At 46.5% G+C, this 10,731-nt stretch overlaps 1 protein-coding gene and 1 pseudogene across 4 annotated transcripts in view; both read right to left on the bottom strand.

The window, feature by feature from the left end:
* Positions 1-10,731, bottom strand: part of LOC138167675 (zinc finger protein 850-like) — a 762,790-nt pseudogene that overhangs the window by 5,425 nt on the left and 746,634 nt on the right.
* LOC138167702 (zinc finger protein 90-like) overlaps positions 22-10,731 on the bottom strand; it is a 12,239-nt gene continuing 1,529 nt past the window's right edge. For 2 of the 4 annotated variants that reach the window (XM_069096679.1, XM_069096677.1), the window contains exons 2-4: positions 10,647-10,716; positions 9,311-9,437; positions 1,736-4,092 (exon numbers count right to left, since the gene is read on the bottom strand). In XM_069096679.1, the coding sequence (XP_068952780.1) occupies positions 3,707-4,092; positions 9,311-9,437; positions 10,647-10,682 (549 nt within the window). In that variant the 5' untranslated portion in view covers positions 10,683-10,716 and the 3' untranslated portion in view covers positions 1,736-3,706. Of the gene's footprint in view, positions 1,714-1,735; positions 4,093-8,034; positions 8,465-9,310; positions 9,438-10,646; positions 10,717-10,731 lie in introns of those variants that run through there. The other 2 variants (XM_069096680.1, XM_069096681.1) reach the window with 2 other exon arrangements.

Genomic DNA, 10,731 nt, shown 5'->3' on the forward strand with positions numbered 1-10,731 from the left:
ACACAGCAGAGGCACAGCCAAGTCCTGGGGAGTCTCCTAACCTCCATGCTCCTGGTCTTCTGGCCACACCTCACTGCTGCCCTAGCATGGAGTCAGCTCACAGGATCTGGAAATGTGCAAGCAGAGGCTGGGTGACCATCACTGGTGGAGAACAGGGAGAGGGGGAGGGGCTCCCTGGCTTGCCCCTCAGTGTCCTGGCAAAGCTCACAGTCTAAGTCTTCTTTGTGCTTAGAATGATGAGAGGAAGATGACAGGCCTTAGTGGCTGATTCAGCCTGTTTCTTTCCCAAGTAGATGGGGGCTCAGGATATGAGAGGTGAAGGCAGCCCAGGCTGCCAATCTGTGTTAAGAGGCTAATTGAATGATGGATATAGAGCAAGGAGGAAGGCTAGGGTGTGCAAGGTGGCCAGTGGCACAAGCTGACATCTGAACGCCACAAGGAAAGGCCAGTTTGTCTTCAGTCCCCAGGACTCAAGGCTTATCAGCTGCACTGCTCAGAGCTCCAAGTCTTTCCAAAGGTCTTTTCCTTAATTGTCCTGCTAGCTCTGCTCACTTCCCTCTGCAATTGTTCAGAGAAGGAACTCTATTTCTCCTGAAACTGTCCATTCCGTCATTCCTTATCCTTCTCCACTCCATTTACATAACACCTGGCCTCTTCCCAACAGGGGGCTACCCCCTGAGCTTCCCATTTTCTGCTACCGCTGAAGAGCTGCTACAAGCACATTCATACACGTGGGTCCTTCTCCTCCTTCTTTGACCTCTTTTAGTGTAGGTCTAACAGCAAACATTTATTAAGAACTTTTTGCATGCCAGGCACTCTGCTACGCAGTGGGGATACAAAAAAGGGAAAAGACATTCCCTGCCCTCAAGGAGCTCACAATCTCATCTGAAAACTCCTGGTTCAGTGTTCAGTCATTAGAGGGCAGCATTCCAAACTACTTTCCAGAATGGTTGGACCAGTTCACATTTTTGCCAACAGCACCATGGCGTGTGAATCTCCACAGCAACTCAAACAGTCGCCATTTTACTCTTTTGTCATCTTGGTCAGTCTGACTGATGGGAAGTGGAACTTCAAGGTTGCTTAAATTTCCATTTTTCCGATTATTAGTGATTTAGAAAAAATCCCTTCATAGCCTTTAACCATTTATCAATTAGAGAATGGCTTTTGGTTTTATAAATTCCAATCAAATCCTTATATATGTTCGATATCATACAAATACAATGACGTTTTCCCCCCATTCCCTTCTAATTTTAATTACATTAGATTTTTTTTGTATGAAAATTTTTACATTTTATATAATCAAAACTATCCATGTTATCTTCTCTGACCCCCCCTCTATGACTTGTTAGGTCATGAACTAACTCTTTCCCTCTCCATAGACCTGAAAGTTTCTTCCTTCCTGACCATTCTACTTTATTTATGACAGCTTTTATATCTTGGTCATGTATCTACTTGCAAATGTCATTTCCCTGATTATTACTGCAAAATGAACACAAGTGATTTGGGAAAGTTAATTTTGTATGTTGGCTGCAACAATGATCACCTAAGTTGTCTCCATGAAATGTTTTGGTTGAGATTGGGGCATTTTTAGATGTTTTTTATCAAAATATTTTACCTATGAAAATGTTACCTTCAAGTATCCTGGCCTCTTCATTTCCAATGTTAAGCAAGCTAACAGGTCTTTCTCTTTTAAAATGGCACTCATCTTTTTTTCTGTTAAAAAAATATATTTTTTGTTATATGAGATAGCTCTCTGAGTGGAGGTGGGGGAAAAAAAGGGACGAGGGGAACCTTAGGTGATGTAACAACAAAAATTATCAACAAAAAACTTTTACAATTAATAAATATGCACTCGGAGATAGCTATCTAAGGATTGTTTCAGTTACACACAGAAATTTCCACATGTGCTATTACTGTCATTCTCTTTTAAATATTCTGTTGTTTTCAATTCTTTATTTAACCCGAAACATTTAATAAACCATTTCCAGTTTCTATTTAGTTTTATAACTTTTATTCACGTAATTTCATTTCATTATCTTCTGAAAATAGTTTACTTCATTTCTGCCTTAATGAATTTTGCTAAAGATCTCTCTCTGAAATAGTGTTTGGTTCTTAGAAGCAGCCCACAATGTGCATTGTCTGCCTTGTTTTTTCCACACACAAACGAATTCTTATCAAATAGTTCATTCGGATCTGGGAGTTCTTTACTGTTACTACATGGCTATCATGAAATGATAGCAGAGTGCAAGAGTCCAAATGTGTGTGTGTGTGTGGGTATGCATATATATACACATACATGTACACATGTATGTGTATCTCCAACGTTTCTTTGAATTTATCTGTCAAATTTTTGAATACATATAAGTTGAGAACTATTATTTGGTATTCATTTCCCTTTGACCATTTTGTAATAGTCTTAGTCCACATTTTCTAGTTTGAATTCCACATATAAATACCAATACTGCCACTCTTACAATATTACAGTTTATAGTAGTGTGATATACTTTAGGCCAGTGGTATCAAATTCAAGTAGAAACAGGGGCCACTAAACCTTGCAGTCTGCTCACTGACTTATATTTTTAAATGTAATGTTACTTATGTTTTATTATATTTTAATTTTGTTACATATTTCCCAATTACATTTTAAACAAGTTCAGGCTGCACTTAGCAGTGACATGGGTGATGTGTGAACCACAGGCCATGTGTCTGACACCTCTGCTTTAGACCAACCTCTTAATTTAAAAATATATGAACATGTGTGTGTGTATACTTATACACACACATATATGTATATGTGTGTATATCTATCTATATATCCTTCGATAGCAGATGATTCTCCCAGCAAACATGACAGATGAGCTTTGTTTCATGACTGTCTATAACTTGTTCTCTTAATGGGAGAATTCAGACCATTCACATTTCCTATTTTAAGACCTCAATGGGATTCGTCAACTAACACTTTATTTTCCAGTTGCCATTCTTAGTGTTTTCCACAGTGGAAGCTATTCCACTTTTCTAATTCCAGTTCAACTGTTAAAATTGGTAAGTGAAATGCTGGTGGTTCTTTGACTGTGTTAAACACCCTTATCAATAACAAGATCTACATGTCTGTTTGTTTTCCTTATACATTTTAATCTGTATTCTATCCTAATCCTGTCAAAACCATCTATTTTATTCTTATACGGGTCTGGGTATATCTTGCTACTGAGGTGGGTATGGCCAATCTGTGCCATTCATTAAAGTGATTTATGCCTTTTGATGACCATCATAATTATTTCCAAATATGCCCAAACCCACCAAACCCTCATAAAAAGACCAAAAACACCGAGCACAATGCAACCAACTAATAAAGCACAACCACTTTGGAGAGTGTGTGCAGCAGGTGACACTCGTGGCCAGAGGGCAGCAGCGCCCTCCTCTTCCTCAGGCCTCAGGCCTGGTATGGCTTTCCTTTACGCTGTTAGCTGGGGGGTAGGTTTTCTCAACATCTCTCTCCTGATTCTGCCTCAGTTCATACAACTAAAGTCCTCATATCTTTGTCACAGAACTCCTTGGCAAATATATCCAAGAGTGGGACCACGGGGTGGGTCAAAGGGAATGAACCTAAGGGAGATCCCCGGCAGAATTCCAGAAGATTTTTCAGAATGGCTGGACCATTCCACAGTCCCTCCAACAGTGAGCACAGCCACCAATTATCTTAGCTGATCTAATGACAGGAAGGTATAATGCCCCAGGGCTCTGACAAAGTGGGGCTGGGTGGGAAGCCTGTGACAAGCTGGGCCTCTAAAATGAGGTCCAAAGCCACATCTAGGCCCTTGTGAGCCATCTTGCAGTGGAGGCTGTAAGTCACTCCTTGACACGTCAGGAAGCTGGGCTTGTTGGGGTAACAGTGAAGGGACTTGCTGGCAGACAGACAGCCTGGGATCTTTTCCCAGCCAGTACTCTGAAGGGGCTTCCTGGCAGACAGACCGGTGGAGACTGTTCCCAAGGACTCACCTGGACAGCTGCTCCATGGCACTTTCTCCTCTGGCCTCCAAGGGGCCTCTCCTTGCTCCAGCTGGCAGATCACTTCAGGCTTGGACACAGCCAATCCTGGCCAAAGGAAATGTGAGTTTGGTAAAGACAGAGGCATGAAAGGTTCCAACCAGGCCCAGTCCCATCCCCCACACATACACAAAGAACACTTCCCAGCTAAGAAGAAAAAGGGCCCAAAGGACAAAAAAGAAAACCCAAGGAACTTCCCTGCCCAGCCCTGAGCTCCTGAAGAGAATGAAAGTTTGTGGGAGATCTGTTTGGGAAGGAGTCTAGGGAGGTAGAAGTCAGGAGACCATAGGCCCATCAAAGCCTGTGGGAGGTGCCCCTATGCCAATGCTATGTGGCCCCCCAAGAACTCAGCAGAAGGACTTCCAGGAGGTGACCCCGGGGCCCTGGGATGGTGTGCATGGTGGGACATCAGGAGAAAAAGGCCGAGTCAGGTATTAAGACAGACCCCCATAAAACCGAAGGAGAGTTGCAGGAGGGCACAGGCCCTGGTCCTAGGAAGAGAAACCCAGAAACAGTCAGTCACTGACCTGAGCACTAGACAAAGAACACCAAAATACCAGTGTCTCCCTTCGAGGAGCTCACACTCTAATGGGAGAGACAATGCATGAATGAGGAGACACATGAAAGGTGCAGCCAGGTTCACAGAAGGTAATCCCTGAGGGAAGGAACTAGCAGGGCAAAGGCTGGGATCTGAGGGTGGAAGGTGCTGAGCTACAGCCAGAATATCCTGTGAAGGGAAGGGGAGGAGGATGAGGAGGAGGGAGCAGAAGGAAGGAGAAGATTCTGAGGCCCCTCACAGCCACAGATAAATTCAGAAGTAGGGAGTGGAAGACTTTAGAGAAAAGACAATGAGATCTGAGCTGTCTATGAACTACCAAATTCAAGGTGTCCAAAGGGAGCTGCTGAGGCTCCTGATCCCTATGTCTGGGAATGATCCGTGATCCAGAGAGAAGAGAAGGAGCAGAGAGGCCTGAGACAGCCTTGGGGAAGAGTCACAGTTACAGGGTTAATGGAGAAGGGGATGGACGGGGTTAAAAGCAGCAGAGATCAAGAGGGATGAAAAGTGAGAAGAGGCCCCTTAGGGGTTACTGGGGACCTTGGAGAGGGCAGGATGAGGCTGGGACTGCAATGGGATGTTCAAAAGTGAGGGGAGAGGCAGAGGATGCAGATGGCCTCCTCCATGAGACATGGGATGTCCTCCCGGGGAGGACAGACAGGGTGAGGGGTAGGTCCAGGGGTCACCAAGGCAGCAAACAATGAGGAACATGGTGCCTGATTTCAGGCTCTTTGTCTTAAAGGAGGGAAGGGGAAAACCCTAGTTTAGCACTGGGAAAAAGAGGAAGGGTTTCTCCCCATAATTAGGGCATGCCAAAAGGAGAGGTCTGCCACAAACATCAATCATCCTCCTCTCAGTGAGCCACAGGAAGGCTAAGCACCCGAGAGCAGAGTCTGACGCATAAACAGATGAAAAGAGCAGCAGGTACAGATCGGGGAAGGAGACCTGTGCTCTAGAGTTAGAGGTCAATGCCCTGTGACCCTGGGGAGGAGGGGGGAAGAGCTCCATGCCTTCTCCCTCCCCACTTTCTTTTTCTTTATGAAGAGAAGGGCAGGGAGCATAGGAAGGAAAATGGTGTGAGAAAAAACACAACTCACAATCATAAATATAGATGTGAAGGGAAGACACCCAGAAAATGGAGGAAGACAAAACAAAATGTCAAAAACAGAAAGAGTCCATGCCAAACTAATGGGGGGAGGCCTCAGGTGACTGACAAGGGCACGGCAAATGTCACAAGAGGGGCAGGGCAGAGATCAGGCCTGTGCCCCTTTTCTGCAGCTTTTGGTCTCCGAGTCGCCTAAAACATCCAAGTTCAGGGGTCACAGAATTCATAAGCATCAGAGGCAGGGTCTGTATCCAGATCTTCCCAGCTCCAAGGCCAGTCCATTATCACTAATCTGTGATGTTCAAATGTACTCAATGGGAAAGCTAACCAAACTACAAAAATTCTTGGGGAATTCAATGTGCTCCCTTGGGTTTCAGACAAATCCATCAAAAAGATAAATAAGAAAGAAGTTAGACATAAGGGTGATAGGTGGCACTAAGTCTGTAGTGAGGGAGGCCTGAGTTCAAATCCTGTGTCAAACACTAGCTGTGTGACTGGGGAGTGTCATCTAACCCCACTGTGTCTCAGTATCCTCATCTGTAAAAAAGGGTTAGAAAAGAGATCGGTGCTCCACCCCCCAGGGTGGCTGTGAGAATTCAGTGACAACATACATCTCCAGCACTGTGCAAATCTCGAAGAGCTATAGAAAAATGCACACGATTCTGGTCATTCTGATTCAGTGGACCTCTGGCCAACAGACCTGAAAGGAGTCTATGCATTTCTCAGCTGTGAGTGAAGCACAAAACCTGAGCACATGAAGAAAAACAGAAATGCCAAACATGCTCTTTTCTGATCACAACACAATAAAAACTAGAATCAATTCTGGGGATGAGAAGGAAGGGTTCGAGTGGAAATGAAGACCACAGAATAAAACTCTAAAGAAATGTGTGGGGGACACCTCTGGGCCCCAGGGGATGGAGGAGATGAGAACTGCAGAGGATGAGGGTCTGCTTTATTCAACTACGCTTGTTCGCTAAAAATGAGGGCTTTTGGAAGGGAGAAGGTGAGGAGGGAGGAGATACCTTTTAAAGACATAAGAAAGAAAAAAATCAATTAACCATTTATCTCAATGTACCTAAGAAGAAAGAAGGAAGTTTGGTGCAGGCGTAAGGGGTGGGAAGATGACAATTCAGTACAGCTTTGGAATGTGGTCTAAATCAGTAATAAGAGAAACGCCTATCAAAACAACTCTGAGGTTCTACCTCCCACTCAGCAGCCTGGCAAAGACAGTGCAAGAGAAAAATGGCGACTCTTGGAGGTGCTATGGGAAGACGGGCATGCCAGGAAACAGTGAGAGCTGGATCTGCAGCCCGGTCCCTGATCCTGCTATCATGCTGCTGTCCAGATCACAACTATCAGGCATCTATTCCAAAGATGGCAAAGAAAAAAGGAAAGGACCTTTGGGAAAGACTTCTCACTAAACAAAGATGAGAGATGATCAAAGGAGATAAAATGAAACTGGACAAATGTGATTACATCAAATTAAAAAGTCAGTAAATGGTTATCTAGGAAAAACTCATTATGGCCAATTTCTCTTCTAAAAATCTGACAACCAAGCTATATAGGAAACTCAATTCATATGAGTTACTAAGGATGAAACCCATTCCCCAATAGACAAATAGTCAAAGGACAGTTTTCCAAGGAAGAAATTCAAGCTATCAACAAAGTACTAAAAAACACTCCAGTTCACTTTTTTTAAAAGGGTAGTTGGGGTTAAGTGACTTGCCCAAGGTCACACGGCTAGTTTTTTGTGTTAAGTGTCTGAGGCCAGACTTGTACTCAGGTCCTCCTGACTCCAGGGCCAGTGCTCTATTCACTGCACCACCTAGCCACCCCCTCCAGGTACTCTTAATTAGAGAAATGCATCTTTATGGTTCCATATCTATCTGACTCTAAACAATGACACAAAAGGAAAATGATCACTGCTGGAAGGTCCGGAGGAAACCCACCCATGAATATGCTCTTGGTGGAGCTACAAATTGGACCACACATTGTGGAAAGTCACATGGAGTCATGTCCCAAATGTCCATTAAACTATGGACAACCTTTGACAAGGCAATTCTGATATCAGCCATATAACCCCAAGAAATCCAAGAAAAAGGAACAGGGCTGATAATGAGAAAAAGACTGAGAGCAGCTTACTGGGTGGTGACAGAGTCCTGGAAGTGAGGGGAATGGTGCATGAGTGGGGTGGAATACCATGGAGCTGTCCGCCAGGGTAGAAGTGAAGGCAGCAGGAGAAGCGTCCCGACAGCCTCGAGAGCTGCGGTTCAGGTAATGACTGACCATGATGTTGGGGACTAAGGCAACTAACAGATTCAAGAGACAGTTTCTGGATAATCTCATCATTTTATTCATAAGGCCGTCACATTAATTAATAAAAGGACAGTCATTTGGCCATCTCTCTTAGACTAAGGACAATCATGGCAGGGGGCTCATGGCTTCTAAGTCCTTTTGGAGGAACAGGGTTCAAAATTAATGAGAATGAGCATTACTTGGGCAACTTGCCCCACCCAAGCCTGAGTGGGACCCAAGGGCTACTCCACCTGGGGAAGTTGGAACAAGAAAGTTCACCCGATCTCATTCTTAGCAATGTCCTTCAAGAGAGTGAACTTTTTAAAATCAGGACTTTAGATAAAGGGGAAGCTCTGGATCTCCCCAAATCATTGGTTGTTAATAATCATGTCTCTTAGGACCAAGGACGAAGAAAGCTGCCTGCTTCCTGACACAGGGCTGGCTGATGGGCAGAAGGCTGTTTTCTGAAAGGCAAGAACAAGAGTTTGGAAAAGCAGGGTATCTCTGAAAGCTTCATGCTGAACTCCTCCACTATCCGGGAGGAAAAGGCTCCAGGCTCCACTCTGTCTGTGGGAATGGTCACTTTAATTCCCTTGGCCCTGCTGTCACCTCAAGTGACCAGCCCATGTCCATCGTCCACTTCACAGCAAAACTGCCCCATGCCTTGCTGCTCGCTCCCACACTCGAGAGGTCTCCCACTGGGCAAACCGGATGGGCTATGCTCCTAAGGGCTATGATCCTAGGGCATCCTCCCTAAACCCACAGCAGCCACTGGTCCTGTGACTGGATCCTGATACTGCACCTGTCTTCCCCATCCAAAGCAACACTCATAAGATACAGGTTACCTCCTGTACCTGTACACCTCCCTGCTCAAGATTCTCTTCTAAGGTGAAAGGCAAACCCTGGGGACCTCTCCCAGGCTGATGCCCCATTGTTCTCCATCCATCCCCAGACTCTGTGCCTCTCTCGCCTCTGCACTTGGCAGGATCCCGTGGATCCCTTTAGGGCTCAGTGCAGCACTACCCTGCCCCAACCCCTACTGATCCCATCCAAGGTGCTGGTGCTGCCTCCCGGATCAGTATTGATTTAGCAGAGGTCAACGTCCCACCCCACCCCCCCAAGCACATAGCCCAGGGTCTGTCATATGGTCTAAGACTGAGGGAGGGACTCCTTGGGCCCAAAACATGTCACACAGTCACCTGTGGGCCCTCAGAGGCCAAAGGGCTTTTACCAAGGGACACAAAAAGCCTTCTGGGGCTGGGGAGGGGAGAGGAGACAAAGCCTAAGTTCCTGGGGGAAGCTGTCCTCACCCACGCAGACCAGGTTCCTATAGTTCTCCAGCATCACATCCCGATACAGCTCCTTCTGAGAAGGGTGCAGATACCCCCACTGCTCCTGTGTGAAGACCACCGCCACATCCTGGAAGGTTACTGGCTCCTGAAACACCAAAGGACTTTATTTGTGATTGTCTGGGGTCCGGCCTTTGTATCAAATTTCCCAGATGAGGGTTTAGTCTAACAATTAATAAATATGCATAAAATTAACAGCCAGTAAGTGGCCAAAAGAACAACTCCAAAGTCTTCCCGTGAATGTCTGCTCCAAACCATCACTAAAAGAAATGCGAGCCAGAACATGCAGACTGGCAGAGACGATGAACTGGCTGGAGGGGCAGGAGAAGGTTGGGTGCGGGAACACACTGTCAGCTGAGCAGCAAAACGGTGCCACCATTCTGGGACCATTTGGAATTATGCAAATAGAATCATGGCAACGGCCATCCTCTCAGAAGCAGAGACCCGCCCAACACTCCAGAATGTTTATAGCGGCACATTTTGTGACAGCCAAGACTTGGAAACTGAGGAAATGCTGTCAATGAGAAAGGCTCTGTGCACTGCAGCGCGGGAAAGGGGCGTAAGCTCGTGTGCTGCAGATTCCAGCAAGACTTAAGGGAAGCGCCGTTAAACACAGCGGAGCCCGTCACTCCCACAACCTAAACGCCAGCACCCACACCAACTTCCAGAGAGCTATCCTGGCCCCAAAGGAGAAAGCAAGCGCAGGTATCTCCCAGCCCCGCCGCCCCCCCGCGGAGGTGAAAGGAAGGTCTGTGGGAAAAGCACAGAGCCTGGCTTTTTCAGATGTTTTCCAAGTATTGATGAGTGCTGTTGATTTTTTTTTTCTTGAAAAAAATATCACTTGCCGAGGGCACTAGCTCTCTGGAAGGAGAATACTAGAAGAAATGCTGGTGATAGGAAAAAATCAATAGAAACTGATTTAAAAAGAAAACCAAAGGCACAAACAGGGTCTGTCTATGGATCTCGGGGACCATAAGCTGTTTGACTATCGCCAAAGGACGCAAATTTGGTCCAGAACGGAAGAGGAGCAGCGCGTGGGCCCTTCCCCTGGAATCATTTCCCTTCATGTCCCCAAGCCCCTCCAACATGGGCCCAACGCCCCAGCCTGCCATGGGGAGCCGCGGATGGCAGCCAGGAGAGGGGCCAGAGACCCAGGCAGAGATGATTCCGCCAGAGGCATCACCCCGAGGCCTGGGGGGCTTCGGGAGTGCGGCTCAGCAGGGGGCCAGGGCCAGAGCAGGCCAGGACACAGGCCGTGGCGGCCCCCGCTGAGCCAGGGGCCAGCTCATCCACTCACCTGCAGAGCCCCGGCCAGCGGGGGCACGGGCGCCATCCTCGCTCTCAGAGGCCGCAGCTTCTGGACACAGCTGGGGGGGGGGGGG

The sequence above is a fragment of the Petaurus breviceps genome, unplaced genomic scaffold, assembly GCF_028583685.1.
Source record: "Petaurus breviceps papuanus isolate PSGF00001 unplaced genomic scaffold, PetGlider_PUasm1.0 287, whole genome shotgun sequence".
NCBI classification, from domain to species: Eukaryota; Metazoa; Chordata; class Mammalia; order Diprotodontia; family Petauridae; genus Petaurus; species Petaurus breviceps.